Below are 20,982 nucleotides of genomic sequence, written 5' to 3'. Positions count from 1 at the left end.
TTCCGTACCTTCTCACTGATGTGGTCAGCCGGAGATAGTCTGTTATTGATAATCACACCTAGGTCCTTCTCTCTTTCTGATGTGTTTAGGGTTTTATTTCCTAATGTATAATCCCAATCAGGTCTTTTTTCACTTTTACCAAACTTGATTACATGACACTTGTCCACATTGAATTTCATTTGCCATGTATTACTCCATTCATGAAGTTTATTTAATTCTTCTTGTAGCTCTTTACAAGAGTCTGTGTTAGTAATTCTCCTTTGTATTTTTGCATCATCTGCAAACATATTTAGATAGCTTTCATTTCCAGTGTTCTTGTCTATATCATTTATATACGCTAAAAACATGATTGGTGCCAGCACTGAGCCCTGTGGAACTCCACTAGTCACTTCTTTCCATGATGAGTAATTTCCTCTTAGTACTGTTCTCATTTCTCTTTTTATGAGATAATCTTGCATCCAACAATACAGTTTGCCTCGGATTCCTCCTTGATGGTAGTTTCCATAAAAGTCTTTGGTGTGGTACTGTGTCAAATGCTTTCTTGAAATCTAAATAGATAGTGTCAACCCATCTTTCTCTTTCCTGTAATGTGTCTGTTACTCTGTCATAGTAGGTCAAAAGATTAGTAACACATGATTTTCCTTTTCTGAAACCAAACTGTCTTTCTGTTATCATATTGTGTTCTTCTAGATGATTTACCCAACCTTTTCTTATAAGCTTTTCTAATACCTTGCTTACAACACTGGTTAGTGATACTGCTCGGTAGTTGAATGGATTTTGTCTATTCCCTTTCTTGAAAAAGGAAACAATGTTTGCTTCCTTCCAAATATCAGGTATAGTCTGTCGCAGGAAACATGAGGGAGAGAATTTTACAAAGCCTTTGCCAAAATCAGAACACGAGTGACCGTGTAAAGGATTAAGAGGTCCCCTCAGGATTCTGGACCTTCCTCCTTCCCTCTTCCGTTTTCTTTCCTCTACACACACACACACACACACACACACACACACACACACACACACACACGACGCTTAAATAATAAAACAATGTGTAGCCTCTGTTTATCTATCAGTGCCCAGATGTTGGTCCATATGAGGAGGGATGGAGGATTGAAGTGGCCCGGGTCGGATTGTGGGGAGGATTAGGGTAAGGAAGCTAAATGAAATAGCCATGAAAGATGAAGAAGAAAAATCATTTTATTTTATTTTATTTCATTGTTTTATTGCTATTCTTTATGAAAAAAAATGTTATGAAAAAAAAATAAACTGATTTACAATAGTTTTACTGATCGAAGGATCAATAGTAGCATTTCCTTAATAAATATTCATTATACTCTAAAATTTACATTGAAAATACAATCTCTCTCTCTCTCTCTCTCTCTCTCTCTCTCTCTCTCTCTCTCTCTCTCTCTCTCTCTCTCTCTCTCTCTCTCTCTCTCTCGATATTCATGTCTCCCTCATCTAAACCTTCTTCTTCACGGGTGGAATCATTCGCCACGTTAATGACGAATTATTCGACCATGTGATTGCGCACAATGTCATTTCTGACATATTCCTGTTCTAGCTTTCTCGTATGCTCCATACATTTTTGCCAGTTTTCTGGTGTCACTTTCCTCACTGCATTTCTTGTGATTTCCTCCATAACACTCATTGTCTGATTATTATTGGAATCCTTTTTTCTTACTTCAGCTTTCACTTGAGGCCATATAAGTTCTATTGGATTTAATTCGCAGTGCTAGGGCAGAAGTCGTAAAACCTCATGTCCTTGGTCTTTTGCGATAGTGTCTATTTCATACTCTTGCCTGTCTTTGTTTCTTTCCACCTGATCTAGCAGCTCTAGCTTGGAGTGTTGTGGGTTGTGTTGAACGTTGTTCTCCCTCAGCCATTCTATTATTTCATTTTTACGGGAAGCCTACGTTGGTGCTTTATTGAGGATCTTAGAGTGGTACGAAGCGTTGTCCAGAATGAGCAGTGAATGGGGTGGGATGTTTGGGAGTAACTGGTCTTCGAACCATGCTTTGAAAGTGTGGTGATTTATTGATTGGTGGTAATCTCCTCTGTTTCCATTCTGAGATTTGAACATGTTCAAACCTCCACGCACGAATCCATCCTCTCCGCCTGCGTGTATAATGATACAATAAATCTGGATCCTCTGCCACTTTTCACCTTCGGGCCCAGTTTTCCAGCTGCAGTTGTCCAGCATTTATTGACACTCTCGTTTTGATTAACTCAAGTCTCATCTATGTAAATCTCTTGCCGTGGGTTGATTGATTCTCTGTTTTCTTGTATTTTTCTTAGATAAATTGCTCGTGCCAAAGCAATATCACGTCGTTCCATCAGAATTTTTCGTCCTTTATCTGATTTCTTGAAAGTATATCCATTCTTTCTCAGGAGTCTGTGAAGGCTTGCTCTTGATCCCTTAAAATTAATCTCCTCCTTTACCTTCGCTAAAATTTGATCCAAATTCGGAACTTCACCTCTCTCATAAAATGATGAGACAATTCTGCATAGACATGCCATATCAAACGCGTCCATGCTCTCCACCACTGGAGATATCCTGGGTCTCTTCGACGGGGGCGAGGAAACGCTGCTTTCTCTTGCTCCCTTTTTGAATCTTTGTATAAAGCTCACAGATATTCCTTTCACTTCCTATGTGAGTTTCTCAAGAGCGGTCTCACTTAATGAAGAGTGGATCCTCCGATGGTGCTCATGCACACGAAGCACCACAAGCTTTCCCCGCCTCTTGAGTGGCTGCCGACAATCGTCACGCTCTACAACACAACACAACACAACGTGCGACACCACAACTGGACACAACACAACGTGCGACACCACAACTGGACACAACACAATGTGTGACACCACGACACAATACAACACAACACAACACAACACAACGTGCGACATCACAATACAACACAACACAACGTGCGACACCACAACAAAACAACACAATGTGCAACACAACAACACAACACAACACAACGTGCGACACCACAACACAACACAACACAACGTGCGACACCACAACACAACACAACACAACGTGTGACACCACAACTGAACACAACACAATGTGCGACACCACGACACAACACAACACAACACAACGTGCGACATCACAATACAACACAACAACTTACTTACACAACACAACTTACAAATTCTTGATGACAGGCGAATCAAGCTCAAAAAAATAATAATAATAATAATAATAAAATAAAATAAAAGGAAAAATATGCTGTTAAATCTAAATATAGAACGAATAACTGGTCCAATATTTTCGTATATTTTTAGCGCTTTGTAACTCAAAAAAAAAAAAAAAAAAAAAAAAGTTGCATCCAAAAACAGGAACCACAGTTCATATTGACCTGTGAGCATAGCGGGTCACTTACACCCATTCATTCATTGGCTGCGTGTGTTCTTACCTAATTGTTCTTACCTAATTGTATCTTTACAGGAATGAGTCAAGCTCGTACTGTTCCGTGTCTTAAACCATATTTATCGTACATATCCTTAAATTTGTGAATTCTTTTGGCACACACTATTTCATTCGGTAGTGCATTCCATTGATCAATTGCTCTGTTTGGGAAACTGAATTTCCTTACGTCTTTATCACCTCTCTTTTTATGCAGTTTTTTGCAGTGTCCTCTTGCTGATCCTTCTCCATATGTTAAGTAATCATTTATGTCTATTTTCTCCTTCCCTGATATGCACTTATATAGCATTATCATGTAACCTCTTTTCCTTCTCTCCTGTAGTGTTGGTAGATTCAGTTTATTTAGTCTTTCTTCGTGGTTTAGATCCCTTAAGCTTGATATCCATCTTGTAGCTGCCCTTTGAACTTTTTCAATCTTGTCCATGTGTGTTTTGAGATGAGGACTCCACACTACCGATGCATATTCCAGGGTTGGTCTAATGAATGATGTTATTATCCTTCTTAGCATGTCTTCGTTTATGTATGTGAATGCTATTCTCATATTTGCAAGCAGTGTATACATGTTCCATAACTTCTCGCTGATGTGGTCAGCCGGAAATAGTCTGTTATTGATAATCACACCTAGGTCTTTCTCTCTTTCTAATGTGTATAGGGTTTTATTTCCTAACTTATAATCCCAATCAGGTCTTTTTCCACTTTTACCAAACTTGATTACATGACACTTGTCCACATTGAATTCCACTTGCCATGTACTATTTCATTCATGAAGTTTATTTAATTCTTCTTGTAGCTCTTTACAAGAGTCTGTGGTAGTAATTCTCCTTTGTATTTTTGCATCATCTGCAAACATATTCAGATAGCTCTCACTTCCAGTGTTACTGTTTATATCATTTATATACACTAAAAACATGATTCGTGCCAGCACTGAACCCTGTGGTACTCCACTAGTCACTTTTTTCCATGATGAGTAGTTTCCTCTTAGTACTGTTCTCATTTCTCTTTTTATGAGAAAGTTTTGCATCCAACAAAACAGTTTGCCTCGAATTCCTCCTTGATGGTACAGTTTCCATAAAAGTCTTTGATGTGGTACTGTGTCAAAAGCTTTCTTGAAATCTAAATAGATACTGTCCACCCATCCTTCCCTTTCCTGTATTGTGTTTGTTACTCTGTCATAGTAGCTCAACAGATTAGTAACACGTGATTTTCCTTTTCTGAAACCAAACTGTCTTTCTGTTATCATACTGTGTTCTAAATGATTTACCCAAGCTTTTCTTATAAGCTTTTCTAATACCTTGCTTACAACACTGGTCAGTGATACTGGTCGGTAGTTGAGTGGATTTTGTCTATTTCCTTTCTTGAATAAGGGGACAATATTTGCTTTTTTCCAAATATCAGGTAATTTACCTTGTCTCAAGGATTTCTTGAAAATTACAAATAATGGTTTACTTAACTCCTTTGCACATTCTCGTAGTCCCCAACATGAAATTTCATCAGGACCACTTGCTTTTCCTCTGTCTAATCTACTTAACTCCTCCTGTATTACTTTTTCTGCTATTTGTATATCTGGTAGTATGTGTGGACATGCATGTTCCACACAGTCCCTCTCAAAATTTTTTTCTTCTGTAAAAACTAATTGGAAATTCTTATTTAGTGCTTCACAAATATCTTTCTCTTGTGTATAAGTGATTCCCTCGTCCGTAATTGATTGTATTATATCCTTTACTTTGGTTTTGCTTCTGATATAGCTGTAAAACATCTTTGGTTGATCACTACTTTTATTTATTATATCCTCCTCAAACTGTTTTTGGGCTTCCCTCCTTATTCTTGTATAATCGTTTCTTGCCTGTTTGTAATTATTATATGCCCTTTCACCATTGTGTCTTCTGTATCTATTCCACAACAAATCTCTTCTTTCTTTTGATTTTTTACATTCTGTATTGAACCATTTCTGTATTTTCTTATCTGCTTCTTTGTGCTGTGGGATGTACTTCTGGACTCCTATTTCATAAAATTCACATAATTTTTTATATATAGCATTTAAATCTTGTCCTCTAAGCTCATTTTCCCAATCAGCTTCTAAGAAATACTTCTTTAGGTCTTGATAATTTCCCCTTTTTATAGTTTAGGCTCTTTTTGTTACTGTCATTGCTGTTTACTATGTCATATGCTATCCTGAAGTTATAATTTACTACTGCATGATCTCTTTTGCCGAGTGGAGGGTGATATATTAAACTGTCAATATAATTTTCTTGCATAGTAAATATTAGATCTAGCACTGAAGGTACATCAAGTCCTCTTTTTCTGGTGGTTTCCCTCACATGTTACGTTAGGAAAAACTCTTGCACGAGATCCAGGAGCTTTTGGTCCCAACAGGTTTCTTGGCTAATTATATCTAGAGTATTCCAATTTATATTTGTATTAAAATCCCTAGTTAGTATAATTCTTTCCGATTTCTCTTCCATTTTATGTAGTAATGATCTTAAACTCTGAATTGTACTCTCTGCCAGGTCCTCATATTCATCTCTTTCCCATGTGTTTGATCTGGGTGGCATGTACAAATTGGCAACAATTACTTTACCTTCAGATGTGTTGATCTCAGCTGCAATCAGTTCTACTTGTGATGGTATATCTAGTTTTATTTCATTGACTTTTAGATTTTTCTTAGTTAATATTATAATTTCTCCTCCTTTTTTTAAATTTCTGTCTCTTCTCCATATATTGTATTCCTCTAAGTTTAGTATGTCATTGGATATCCTTGGTGTTAATTTTGTTTCAGTTAGGCATATTATTTGCAGTTCATTTTCTCTGACATAATCATTCATCTCCAGTAATTTAGATACCATTCCATCCACATTTGAGTACATCAACTTTATCATCTTGTTTATATACTTGTCATGACATGGTTCTACTACCTTCCTCCTTTTTATTCCATCCTGTTTGTGTACCACTTTCGTACCTGCAATCCTATTACTTTGTAAAAAAATTTCTTCTTCTCCTTTTCTGATCTTCCCTCATTTTTTGTTTTTGCTTCCTCCCTTTTCTCTTTCAGTAATTCCAGTTCCTCTTGTGTTAGGCATCTTTATATCCATACATTTTTGAACTCCTCTTTTTCCATAAGATTCTTTGCATTTTTTAGTATCTCTTCCACAGTGTTTACACTCTGGAAAGTCACCTTTAGAAGTCTTGTCTTGCTTTTCTCATATTTCCCTAACCTTTTGTGTTCCTCTATGTCTTTACTACAGATTTCCTCTGATACTTCTTTCAATTAGCTCATTACATTTGCCATCTCCTTTTTGTCTCTTGTGATATTGTTTTTTACTTCTTCCTCTTCTATACCAGTGATTACTATAGATTTGTTTATATCTACTGAATCTCTGACTAACTTTGGATTGTTTTGGATTATTCTTTTCCCTTCCTTTTTAATGCTTTTTTCTTCCACCCTTGTTTCTAAGTCTTTCTTTACTTTCACCATTTCAGCATACGTGGTTTCCACATCATTTTTGTAGCTTTGCACAGCTTCATTCACCTGTGTTATCTTCTCTCAATATCACTGCTCTGGTCTATAAGACTGCTTACTTGCCTAATTGTCACTGTGTCATTTTTTAACTCTTCCATAACACTCTCGTGATCGACTACTGTACTTGCCATTTCACTCATTTTCTTCCTAAGTGTACTCTGTTCCACTGTTAGTTCACTGATGATTGTGTCTTTCTTGTTGGCCTCCCTTCCTAGTTTTTCTATTTCTTCTTTTTGCAAGTGCATCTGCTTCTTTATTTCATCAATTTAATTTTTGAAAGCCATTTCTAGTTTGTGTACACGTTCAACCAGTCTATTGTGAGTCTCCACTTGAACCAGTTCTTGGTAGAAATCATCATTTTGCTTTTTACCTTTATCCCTTTTCTTTTCCAAATTTGCTTTACTAAAGTATGTATCCATTTTGCAATACTAAAACTACAGAGTATGTACTTACAATCCCCGTGTTGTTGTAGTCTAAACAAACCTCTGCTCAGTGTTGCCAGGTGCTGGCCCTAAAATATCTGTAGAATCATCCATAAAATTTCTTGAGATTTGAAAAAAATTCTGTAGATCACAATTTCACGCATATATTGACAAAAGGTATGCAAATATGTCTTAGAAGTAATCTGTGCCTTTATTTAAAAGAAAAAAATATGATTAATTCCATACGAATAATCTAGGATTATTAGTTTTATTAAGAATATGGTATGAATTTTCATATTTCAAATTCATAAAATGCGGATTAACACACAGTTACTATGGGTCAAGTTAGACACGAACCTAACTGAAAACTTATACTGAAAACAAGGGCTAAAAGAGCGAGCCCCTTTTTCACTTTTCGTTTTGCTCATAACTTTCTAGGCCAAATAATTATAACCTTGTTATATTAGATAACCGTAGGAACAGTCGCTAACACCACTAATATATTCCAAATATGTCCAAACTTCCGAAATTAACTCAACATACCTGCTTCTTACTCTCACAGAATGTAAACAAAAATGGCAGTACACCGGCGCATAATAGCATTCGATAGTAGAAAAATGTATATATTTAATATTGAAATTTTCGTATTAGTTCACAGATTAAGCAATTTATAAGTATATTAATTGTTATACTGCAAGTACTAGTCTAATATAGCTTAAGCGACATGATTTGAAATTAAAGAAAATACAATATTTCATAGAAAACGTTATGTTTCAAGGGTTAACTACTGTACAGCGTTGTCGTTTTGTGGATATTTGTATGCCAGCGTGGTTTTATGGTGTTGTCTGGCAACCCTCTGTGGTCAGGGTCGACCACGTCCACATCTATGTGGTCAAGAAAACCACCCATCGATATAGCGGCAAAAGCGACATAGGTGTTTGTATACAATAACTTAGATTAAATGCGGCTTGGGATGTTCTTATGTTGTGGTTTATAGCTACAATAGGTAGCTATTATGTTGATGCACGCCCAAATTAATAAGATTTATGCATTCATTACATTAATAAATTTATTCATGAAAGTTGTGTTATTTCCCCTCAGTTATGTTTAACAGTTTATTGAAATCATATATTTATTATCTGTTTAGATGTTGTGTTGTTATTGGCCAATATAGTGTTTTCATGGGCAGCTGGTCCCCAGCACTGGTGAATTTTATCCTCCTGCCAGCTGTGCCGGCAGTTCTTAAACACACCCACTCAATCTTCAGTTTAGCTGCAGTAAGTGTTATTATTAGTTGTATTATATATATACTGTCTTCGTTGTCCTGCAATAGTATAATAGCCATTTCTGTTGAATAGTAACATACCCGATATATTATGATAGTCTACCATTTGTAACACAGTTTTCTGTTAGAGAAAAATAAATGTTGAAATTTGATATTAATGGTAAACTTTGATAATGCGTGAACGTACACCAAAACTGATATACATACGGTACATGTATAGGTTGCCATGCCTCCGAAGCGCAAGCTGAGAGACGAATGGCTAGTAAATGAGGAGTTCAGTCCGTGGTTGACGAGGGTGGAGGGCGATCCTGAAAAAGCTTTTTGCACTACGTGCAACAAGGAGCAGAATGCTCGATCAAATCAGTATATACCAGAACTTCAACCACTGTACATCGTTCAAGATTAGTTATATAAAGAGCAATACTTTTGTGATTGTATTCTTATGCTGTAGTTTAGAAAATGAAGGACAAGAGAAAGCCTGGAGTTCCTTATCTCCTAGAGGCTTTGAACTTATTACATTCTAGTGAAGAAGAGACTACTCAGAGTAGTGACGATGAAAATGAACAAAGTAATGGACCAACTGAGGAATTTTTCCATACAGAGGCTAATATAAATACAGAAACACAAGAAACTGGCTCAGGGAATATTGATGCTGAGGATCATAGCGATGACAGTATTGATAATAGTGAGGAAAACACAGACAACGAAGAATGGTCAACTTGCGAAGAATACAACAATCAAGAAAGTCATGCAGGAAATACTATAATTTTCTCAGAATCGGACTCTTCTGAGGACGACGAGCAGTGTGACAGTGATAACTCCGACAACTGCGTAAGACCCTTTAAAAGGAGGAAATATTAGGTGAGAATTTATTATATTTAAATGATGTTTTATGCTATTATCATTTATCGTCCTGGGAAGAGGTAGCGGTAATTTATTATTCATCTGTTTGATTGCATATGTAGTTCAATAGCATTATTTACAGGAGTTATTATTCACCCAATGTGTAGAGAACGGTCATATAGTAAACTATACAGTAACAGAGGGTGAGTGCTGATACAAAGACTGAGACTGTGTTTGACGACGGACACAGGAGCCTCCCACATCAAGATAAAAGATGAAGATCGGTGAAAACAGTAGTACTATGGAAAATCACCAGCCCTGGCGGTAGCCGGCAACTTCTCCACGCCGCTTGTCCACACTCAGTGTGGTTGGGCCGACAACGCTGCTACTGTATACAATACGCTTTCTTTCAGGACTGTCCTCTTGCCCACTGCTAAATTTCTCTATGGTATTTGTAAATTGAATTCCTTTCCATATTGCTTGTAAAATTTATTGAGAATTTCTGTAATATATCAAAATATCTGTAGATTAAGCACAAAATTCTGTATTTCTGTAGATCCTTCCAAAAATCCGTAGAAATACAGAAATTTCTGTAGACCTGGCAACCCTGCAGGCTCTGCTGACTCAGCGCATTCTTTCGTCTTGGTTCTCTTTCCTGTTTGAACAAGTCTTGTTTAAACTTATTATTTTTTTCCTTTTAATAATGAAAAATCATTTAGTCTAACCTGGTACAGAGCTTGACTCATACAAAGATACTAATTTAGGTAATGCCACTGGCCGTGTTGGTTCGGTACGGAGCGCCGATTTGCACGTCTGCCTCGATTGACTCCCTCTGTGTGTGTGTGTGTGTGTGTGTGCCTCTTGCCCTCAGGCCTTGTCCCTGGCCAGCCTGTATTCCCATAGGTCGTTAAGTCAGGTGCGTTAGGCCTTTGACAGTGACTTTGGAGTAAAATAGACGATATTCTACCCTCATCTTTCCTGAGACAGACTATAGTTTACCTTGACTCAAGGATTTCTTGAAAATTAGAAATAATGGTTTACTGAACTCCTTTGCACATTCACGTAGTACCCAACATGAAATTTCATCAGGATCATTTGCTTTTCCTTTGTCTGATTTACTTAGCTCCTCCTGTATTACTTTTTCTGATGTTTGTATATCTGGTAATATGTGTGGGCATGGATATTCCACATAATCCCTCTCAAAAATTTTTTCCTCTGTTAAAACTGAGTGGAATTTCTTGTTTAGTGCTTCACAAATATCCTTCTCTTGTGTATAGATGATTCCCTCGTCCGTATATGGATTGGATTTTATCTTTTACTTTGGTTTTGCTTCTGATGTACCTGTAAAATAGCTTCGGTTGATCACTACTTTTATTTATGTTATCCTCCTCTGACTGTTTTTGGGCTTCCCTCCTTATTCTTGTATAATCGTTTCTTGCCTGTTTGTAATTATTATATGCCCTTTCACTATTGTGTCTTTTGTATCTATTCCACAACAAATCTCTTTTTTCTTTTGATTTTTTTGCATTCTGTATTGAACCATTTCTTTATTTTCTTTTCTGCTTCTTTGTGCTCTGGGATGTACTTCTGCACTCCTATTTCATAAAGTTCACATAATTTTTTATATATAGTGTTTAAATATTGTCCTTTAAGCTCCTTTCCCCAATCAGTTTCTAAGAAGTACTTCTTTAGGTCATGATAGTTTTTCTAGGGTGTTCAATGAATGACTGACACGAACCAGTGCAAGAGAATAAGTCGTGTGTGTATGAATCCAATCAATGCTCTAATATGGATCCGTACTTTGGTGCATTATCATGTGTTCTCATAATGCTCTGTGCCACGTCCTTAATGCTGGACTGGCTGTAATGTGAGGTGGGTGGACTGCTAGATGAGCTTAAATGAAGTGAAAAAAAGAAACATTTGTACTTGATTTCCCTCAGTCCATGGAAAGCAAAGATTGGCGAAACTGGAGGTACTCATTATCTATAAAGGGCATTTCACTAAATTTATTCCATTGTCATCCTGTTACCTGTCAGTCATCACTCACTTTGCCCTTCCAGGTTTATTAATTATTTGTTGGCTTATCAGTCTGATGTTCGGAGGGGACAGTCTCGCCTATCTCTCCCGACTGCCTTTGATCTTGACTCAGTGCCACCTGGATATATGTATTTCTGTCTGTCTATCTATCTGTTTGTAAAGCTATCTATCTGTCTATCTATTGCCAGACGCCTTAATCCCGTAAGGGGTGGCCACAAACAAATCGCTTCCATCTCGCTCTCCCCTCCATTTCACCGCCCTGCTCCCAGCTCACACCTCCTTCCCTCATATACCTCTCCATTCCATCCCTCCATCTCATCCTCGATCTACTCCTCCCTCTCCCTCCCTCCACCTCACTCACATACACTCTCTTCATCAGTCTCTCACTCTCCATCCTCTCCACATGACCAAACCACCTTAATGTGTTTCTCCTAACACTTCCTATCACATCCACATCCAAACCACACCGCTCCTTCACTTCCTTATTTGTCAGCGTGTCTTTCCATGTGACTCCACATGCTCCTCTTAAATAACTCATTTCCACTGCTCCCTCTGTTGATTTCTGTCTCTCCAACAACGTCCAAGCTTCACTTCCATACGTTAGGGTTTGTATAACAATACTATCGTGTAGCAGCTTTTTCACTTCCATGCTCACTTTCCTGTTTCTTATCATTGCCTTCAAGGAGCCAGCAACCTTTCTTCTCTGCTGCACCCTTTCAAACACTTCACCCTCTAAACTTCCATCCTTACTCATCACACTACCCAAGAACTTAAATCCACTCACATTCTCCATTTCCTCCCCATCCGATCTCACTGTACATTCACTAACTTCACTTCTCTCGAAGACCATAACTTTACTTTTCCCTACATTCACCTTTAGATTCCGTTTCTTACACACTCTCCCAAACTCATCCATCAAGCCTTGCAGCTCCCCTTCGTCTTCACTTAACAACACAGTATCATCTGCAAACAACAGTACAAGGAGTTTCCATACACTGCCCTCTCTCACTAGGGCCACTCCAACATCCACAGCCCTACCTTGTATCTCTTTTATAACCCCATCCATATACAGATTGAACAACCATAGAGACATGACACAACCTTGTTGCAATTCAACCGTCAAATAGAAAAATTCACTCAGGTCACCATCCACACGCACTTCAGCCTTGGCACCCTCATACATACTCTTCACGGCATTCAACAACTTCCCATCTACTCCATATATTCTTAATACTTTCCACAATCGTTGTCTATCCACCCTGTCATATGTTTTCTGCAAATCCATGAAAGCCGCATACAACTTCTTTCCCTTCTCTAGAAACTTTTTGACTAAGGATCTAAGAATGAATATCTGATCTACACAACCTCTTCCCTTCCTAAAAACCTCCCTGTTCTTCGCCGACCAATTCCTCTGTTATTTCCCTAACTCTGTCAGTAAGTATCCTACCATATACTTTTCCTATTACACTAAGAAGGCAAATGCCCCTATGATTACCACACACATCTTTTTCTCCTTTTCCTTTGTACATGTCTTTATATAATATGTATATTTAACGACTCAATACCAGTTTCCCTTCCTCATTTACTTCGATGGGAAATCCTTTATCAGAAAAGTGATTTCAATCCGATTTTCCCGTTGTATGTTAACTATTTCTGTTTACTCTTGCTTGACCTTCAGCAACACTGTCAGAGGGCTGGGGCCTAAAACTTATGGTGTACTAAGGACATGAATAATACTCATCACAATTCTCAATTAATAATTATATAAATATTGATAATAAGTAGGGTTAGAGTAGTTCTGAGATCTCCACGAAAGTTGGCTTCGATACGCAAGGGGGGTTCTTGCTTGCTACTTGCAATTGCCTTGCACCGTCCCAAGGCGAGTGCATGTCAAAATTTAATCCAGGATATATTGTGTGGGATGCAAGGTGACAGTCACAGTGAAATCATTCTCAAAAACAGTCAAAATGAAGCCATAGCAATGCCTTTACTATCTCAATTAAGTGTATGTATGATTCTGTTGGGTCAGTACTTAGAATACCATTTCTCCTGTGCATGAAGAGAAGTCTATAAATCCAAATTTTAGGCTTTCTCGCAATTAACTTTCGGTAATGTCCCCAGAGGATTCTCTTCATCAATCTAGGTTATACCGAGGAACCAATGTACTTTTCAAAAAGGGTGTTAACATTTGTAAGTATTTGTGAATTTTCCCTACGGCATCAAACGAACCTACTGGATTAGGATTGTTTGATGAACTGTGCAGAGAGGAATAATTCAAGTTAATTGCCGTAATCAGTCGCTGTAGCAGATGTAATAATCATGTCCTCATTCTGTTACAGATGTGACATTCTTGCAGAGTTTCCATACAGCTCTGACGGAACCTACTCAGTAAGGATTAATTCTTGGACTGCGAAAAGCGGACTAACTTGGCTAACGCACTACTCCATGTTTCCTGAAAAAGCGTTCAAGTAACCGTCTTCAAGGCAACAAGACTTAACCTTCTTAAAATTTGGCCAAGAGTGAAAGATGAGTTTTGGGCGAGTGTAGAAGCGTGTATGGACAAGTTTGAGAGAAGCGAGAAAGTGTTGTTGATTGGAGACATGAATGGCAAAGTTGGGAATGTACGAGTGGATGGAGTGGTTGGTCAGTGGGGTGTGCCAGCTGACGTAGATGGGAATGGAAGTGCTTTGGTGGACATCTGTGCTGGAAAGGGGTTGGCAATAGCCAACACCTACTTTCGGCATAAGATGATCCACCGGTACACATGGAGAGTAATGAGGAGGATGGATGGTGAACTTGTTGAACGAAAGGCAATGATAGACTACGTGTGTGTGGATGAGCGAATGAGAAGACAAGTGTTGGATGCAAGAGTGTGGAGAGGGTGGGGGAATGGAGTCTCGGACCATCACTTAGTGATGGCCAAGGTAGAGCTGCAAAGAAAGTGGTTGAGGAGACGAAGGGGAAGACAGGAGAAAGCAACTCCTGTGAGAAGAGTGGAGAAATTGCAAGATAGTGAGAAAATGACAGACTATAAGAGCATAGTGGAAGAAAGATTGGGAAGGTATGAGCTAAAGCAGATGGAAGGGGTGGAAGACCTATGTAAGATATTCATGGAAGAGATAGGCGCAGCGTGTGAGGCAGTTTGTGGAGTGAGGAGGAGATGCAAGGGTGTGCAAGGGACAGCATGGTGGAATGATGAGGTGAAACGAGCTGTGGAACAAAAAAAGAAGGCATATAGTGAATGGTTAGCGAGTAGAGGTAGGGGAGAAGATGAGAGAGAGAAGAGAGACGTATATGTGAGCAGGAGAGGGGAGGTTAAGAGACTGGTGAAGGACAGAAAAAAGAAAGTGGATGACGAGTTTGGGAGGAATCTGAGTGTGAAATGGAGGGAGAGTAAGAAATTGTTTTGGAAGGAGGTAAAGAAAGTAAGGCAGTGTGAAAGGGGAAATAGTAGGGGAGTGAAAGATAGGAATAATAGATTGTTGGTGGAGAAGAGAGAGAAACTGAGGAGATGGAAGGAACACTTTGAGGATTTGTTGAATGTAGAGAGTGACAACAGTGCGAGTATAAGTGGTTGGGGAATGGCTGGGAGAAAAAGAGATGAGAGGAGGGAGGAAGTAATGGAAGCGATGAAGAAGATTAAGCTGGGAAAAGCCCCAGGAATTGATGGAGTGTGTGGTGAAATGCTTAGGTATGGGGGTGAGATTGTTGTGGAGTGGATATGGAAGTTGTGCAGATTGGCTTGGGAAGAGGGAAGGGTTCCAGAGGACTGGAAATCAGGTATAAATGTTCCTTTATACAAAGGAAAAGGGGACAGAGAAGTATGTGGTAACCATAGGGGTATTTGCCTACTTAGTGTGACTGGTAAAATATTTGGTAGAATACTCATTGATAGGGTTAGGCATATGACAGAGGAGCTAGTTGGAGAAGAACAAGGGGGATTTAGGAAGGGAAAAGGGTGTGTAGATCAGATATTTGTTCTAAGATGTTTAGTGGAGAAGTATCTAGAGAAGGGAAGGAAAGTGTATGCTGCCTTCATGGACTTGGAGAAAGCTTATGACAGAATAGATAGGCAAGGTACGAAGTATGTGGAAGGTATTAAGAATATATGGACTGGAGGGGAAATTGTTGAGTGCTGTGAAGAGAATGTACGAGGGAGCTAGGGCTGCGGTGCAAGTGGATGGTGAGCTGAGTGAGTTCTTTGATCTCAATGTGGGACTGAAACAGGGTTGTGTGATGTCTCCATGGCTGTTTAATATATACATGGATGGGGTTGTAAAGGAGGTGCAGGGTAGGGCAGTGGACGTGGGGGTGGCTCTAATGAATGAGGGTGAGATTTGGAAGCTTCCGGTGTTGCTGTTTGCTGATGATACAGTACTGTTGAGTGAAGATGAATGGGAGTTGCAAGGTTTGGTGAATGAATTTGGGACAGTGTGTAGGAGGGGGAATCTGAAAGTTTATGTAAACAAAAGTAAAGTTATGGTGTTTGAGAGGAATGAAGTCACAGAGTGTGCAGTGAGGTTGGATGGTGAGTATCTAGAGAATGTGAGTGCATTCAAGTACTTGGGTAGTGTGATGAGTAGGGATGGAACTTTGGGGGATGAAGTGCGGGAAAGGGTACAGCAGGGAAGGAAGGTTGTTGGTACACTGAAAGCAGTGATGAGAAAATAGGGTGGTGAGTATGGAAGTTAAGAAGTCACTGCATGATAGTATTGTGATCCCCACCCTAATGTATGGAAACGAGGCATGGACCTTGCAAGAGGGGAACAAGTCAAGAGTGAGAGCAGTGGAAATGAGTTACTTGAGAGGAGCATGTGGAGTGACGTGGAGGGACAGGTTGACGAATGAAGAAGTGAAGGAACGCTGTGGAGTGGATGTGGATGTGGTTGAGAAGATTAGGAGGAATACACTGAGGTGGTTTGGACAGGTGAAGAGAATGGAGAATGAAAGACTGACTAAGAGGGTGTCTGTAGGTGAGGTGGAGGGAGGGAGAGGGAAAGGTAGACCGAGGATGAGGTAGAGGGATGGAGTTGAGAGGTATATGTGGGAGGGGGGGCTGAGTTGGGAGGAGGGTAGTCAAATGGTGGGTGACAGAGCGACTCGGAGGCGTTTTGTCTGCGGCCACCCTTTGCGGGATTATGGCGTCGGGCCATAGATAGATAGATAGATAGATTAATATATATATTTAATGATACCTGTGGACTTGGATAAGGAAAACTTAAGTGGTGTACAAGATCTTCCTAATTTAAAAATATATATATGTTCCTTGAAAGCAGTGATAAGAAACAGGGAAGTGAGCATGGAAGTGAAAAAGTTACTACATGACAGTATTGTGATACCAACTCTAACATACGGAAGTGAAGCTTGGACATTGTTGGAAGGACACAAGTCAAGAGTGAGAGCAGTGGAAATGAGTTATTTAAGAGGAGCCTGTGGAGTCACGTGGAGAGACAGGCTGACGAATGAGGATATAAAGGAACGTTGTGGTGTGGATGTGGATGTGATAGGAAGCGTTATGAGGAATACATTGAGGTGGTTTGGCCATGTGGAGAGGATGGAGGGTGAAAGACTGACGAAGAGAGTGTATATGAGTGAGGTGGAGGGGGAAAGAGGGAGGGGGAGGCCGAGGATGAGATGGAGGGATGGGGTGGAGAGGTATATGAGAGAGGGGGGTGTGAGTTGGGAGCAGGGCAGTGAAATGGCGGGGGACAGGGCGACTTGGAGGCGATTTGTTTGTGGCCACCCCAAACGGGATTGAGGCGTCTGGCAATAGATAGATAGATAGATTTCTATTGCACAATAGCCTATATTTATGTCGTAGTGGGTAATCAGTATATCTCTTATATTAATAAGTAACTGTTAAATCAGCACTCTCTTATTTCTCAACAACATTGCATAAACATCTCAGTCTTAAATACCATCCTTTTAACTGGCAATTGAACAAGACGTACAGTGCTTTCTTGGTAGGCTATATGAGTGTCGTAGCTTTTTACTTATTTATTTTTATGGAAGGCTAGGTAGACAAAAAATATCATAATGACTTTTATATTTCTCAAACTCCTAAACAGGTTCAGCCACAGTCCTCTTCTGTCGGTCGCACACCTACATGTCGGAACAGCACAGACAAAGGAGGTGGCAGACCCAATTGCCCCAGGAGGAAAGAGGCTGGTTATCATGAGCCCAGAAGCCAAGCTGGTTGAGACCATTGCTAACGATATGAACTTTAGGTAAGATATAAGTTTGGTACACGACATTTGAAGGATTTTGCTTTATTACGACACGTAAGGCCGCCTACAATGGCCTAAGATTGTTCGGTCTGCCACCCTTTGTTTATTTTTGGACCTTTGGAATAAACTATATATGTATGAGTAAACTATGGTCCGTCTATTTTATGAATTGCGTTTGGGCGTTGTCCCTCTTGGGGAGTCCCCGTCCCACAGTGTTGCCATACTTTGTACTGGGCAACTTAATCGGATTAGAAACAAGGCACTAATGACAACTCTCCCTCCCAGCACACCACTCTCTCTCTCTCTCTCTCTCTCTCTGCATATAGAAATTGCTTTTTTTATAGATTTATTACTGTAAAAAGTCTATACACTTTTATGAATTTTTAGAATTTGAGGAAAAGCCTCCAGACCGACTGTCTGTCTGTCTTGTTGCACTCTTATTCATTCCCTTTCTCCATGACCTTTCCCCCTACTCTCTGTTTCTGTCTGTCTGTCTGTCTGCCTCTTTCTCTCTCTCTCTCTCTCTCTCTCTCTCTCTCTCTTTCTCTCTCTAACAGTATTTTTTATTATGACTGTGATTTTCTCCTTAAAGTGTGAGGTTTATTTGTGGTTTATAATTTCGATATATATTCCACAGCACCTTTGAGGTTGGGGAAAAGGATCCTGCCTGTCTTGTTGCACTCCTCTTCAATTTCTACCACATTCCCTCCCTCCCTCCCTCCCTCCATCTTGCCTTTTCTCCCTTATCTCTTGCCTCTCCAACCTCCCTCCCTCGCTGTCCGCCGATCCCCCTTATCTTCATTCCCTTTCCCTCCTCTCTCTCTCTCTCTCTCTCTCTGTTACTGTCTGTCTGCTAACATTATGTTTTTCTTATGAATGTGATACTTTCCATAAAGTATGATGTTTTACTTGTTCCCTATAATTTCGACTTTTTTTCCACACCCTGTGGCGGGGGGACACAATCTGGCCGCACTATGGGGTGGTACTACTACTCTGCGGCCAGGTTGTGTTAGGAAGAATACTGCCACCGTATTCCCTGCGTGTCGTAAAAGGCGACTAAAAGGGGCAGGGTGAGGGGACTAGGGACCCCCTCCTCTGTTTTTTAGTTCCTAAAAAGAGACAGGCCAGAGAAAGGGATGAGGGATGGAGTTATCCCCGTACCCTGAAGACTGGGTATTTGAATGTGCGTGGATGTAGTACGATTGAGGCTAAAAGGGAGGAGATTGGGAGAATGTTTGAGAAGAAAGTTGGATGTGTTAGCTTTGAGTGAAACGAAGATGAAAGGGAAGAGTGAGTCTATGTTTGGAAGTGTGAATGGAAGATTGTCAGGTGTTGATAGAGGAAGGGCAAGAGAAGGTGTGGCCTTGTTAGTGAGTCCGGAAGTACAGCAGTGTATGATTGAATGGAAGGAGGTGTCATCGAGACTGATGTGGGTGAAAGCGAAATTTGAACGTGAGTTGTGGGTGTTTGTGAGTGCATATGGGCCTGGTAGTGAAAGGGATGAAGAAGAGAGGGAGTCTTTCTGGAATGATGTTGATGAATGTCTGCAGAGTTTTGGAGCGAATGTGAATGTGGTAATGATGGGAGATCTGAATGCTAGAGTGGGAAATGTAGCAGTTGAAGGTGTAATTGGTATGCTGGTGTGCCTGGAAGAAATGAAAATGGGGAACGAATGATAGGGATGTGTGTTGAGCGAGAGATGGTGATTGGAAATACGCTGTTTGAGAAGAAAGATATTTATAAGTATACATGGGTGAGACAGGAGGGTGGAAGGGTTGTGGATAAAGCATTGATGGACTATGTGGTTGTGTCTAGGAATGTAATAGGAAGATTGCTGAATGTGAGAGTTCTGAGAGGGGAGGGTGGAGGTATGTCTGACCACTACCTGGTGGAGGGAAAGTTAAGAGTAGGCAAGAGATGGGTGAGAGCTAGGAGGGTTAGGTGTGGCAGGGAGGTTTTGAAAGTGAGTGAGTTGGATAAAAGAGAGAAAAAGATAGCGTATCAGGAGAAATTGAAAGATGAGTGGAACGCAGTGAAAGATAGGGAAAATGGCAGTGTGGAGGAGGAATGGCAGTTGTTTAAGAGTGCTGTGGTGGTGCATGCAGAAGAGGTGTGTGGTGTGAGACGTGTGGATGGTGGTGTAAGAAAAGGAAGTGAATGGTGGTGTGAGGAAGTAAGTATGGCTGTGGCTGAGAAGAGACATGCATATGAAGTGTGGCTGCAGAGGAAGGATGAGATGTCATATGAAAGGTATAAGGAAAAGAGGAATAGGGCGAGAAGGGCTGTGCGTGATGCTAAAGTGGCAGCAGATGAGAGGTGGGGTAGGCGGCTGACAGAGAATTTTCAACAGAATAAGAAAATGTTTTGGAAGGAGGTGAAAAGGGTGCGAAAGGGAGAGTCTGGGAAGGAAGAGCGAGTAAAAGCAGAGGATGGAAGGGTGTTAATTGAGATGGATGCAGTAAAGAAGAGATGGGCAGAGTATGTTGAAAGATTGTTAAATGTAGAGGAGGAGAGGGTGGCTGAGCTTGTGGCGGATGGAAGGGTGCAAGGAATAAATGTGTTGGGAGAGTTGAATGATTCTTTGATCACGAAGGAGGAAGTGGAGAAGGCAGTAAAGGAGATGAAAACAGGGAAAGCTGCAGGTATGGATGGGTGTGCTGTGGAATGCCTGAAGGGTGGTGGAGTGACTATTGTTGACTGGTTAGTAAGATTGTTGAATGTGTGCTTTGTGAAAGGTATGGTGCCAGTTGACTGGGCAAGTGCTTGTGTGGTCCCGTTGTATAAAGGCAAGGATGATAAGTATGAATGTACTAGCTTTAGGGGAATAAGTCTGTTGAGTGTTGTAGGTAAGGTGTATGGTAGAGTGTTAATTATGAGAGTTAGAGAGGGTACAGAGGGAGTGATTGATGAGGAGCAGTGTGGTTTTAGGAGAGAGAGGGGATGCATGGATCAGGTGTTTGCTGTGAGACAAGTATGTGAAAAGTATTTAGTGAAAGGTAAGGATGTGTTTTGGGCATTTATGGATTTAGAGAAAACATATGATACAATTGATAGGGAGGCTTTGTGGACTGTTTTAAGTTTGTATGGACTTGATGGTCGGTTACTAAAAGGGGTGAAAAGTTTTTATGTAAATAGTAGAGCGTGTGTAAGAGTGGGAAATGCTGTGAGTGATTGGTTTCCGGTGAGAGTGGTGTTGCGACAGGGATGTGTGATGT

General features: G+C 40.1%; 1 protein-coding gene across 1 annotated transcript in view; it reads left to right on the top strand.

Annotated features, from left to right (window-relative positions):
• The first annotated feature begins 9,119 nt into the window (after positions 1-9,119).
• LOC145399706 (putative glutamate receptor) overlaps positions 9,120-20,982 on the top strand; it is a 43,743-nt gene continuing 31,880 nt past the window's right edge. Inside the window, exons 1-3 of the mRNA XM_080272253.1 lie at positions 9,120-9,491; positions 13,662-13,702; positions 17,609-17,767. Of these exons, the coding sequence (XP_080128379.1) occupies positions 9,120-9,491; positions 13,662-13,702; positions 17,609-17,767 (572 nt within the window). The remainder of the gene's footprint in view (positions 9,492-13,661; positions 13,703-17,608; positions 17,768-20,982) is intronic.

Source organism: Coenobita brevimanus, chromosome 50, assembly GCF_032717465.1.
Source record: "Coenobita brevimanus isolate Jiangsu-jjx chromosome 50, ASM3271746v2, whole genome shotgun sequence".
Taxonomy (NCBI): domain Eukaryota; kingdom Metazoa; phylum Arthropoda; class Malacostraca; order Decapoda; family Coenobitidae; genus Coenobita; species Coenobita brevimanus.
This window is presented reverse-complemented; position numbering and strand designations above follow the sequence as displayed.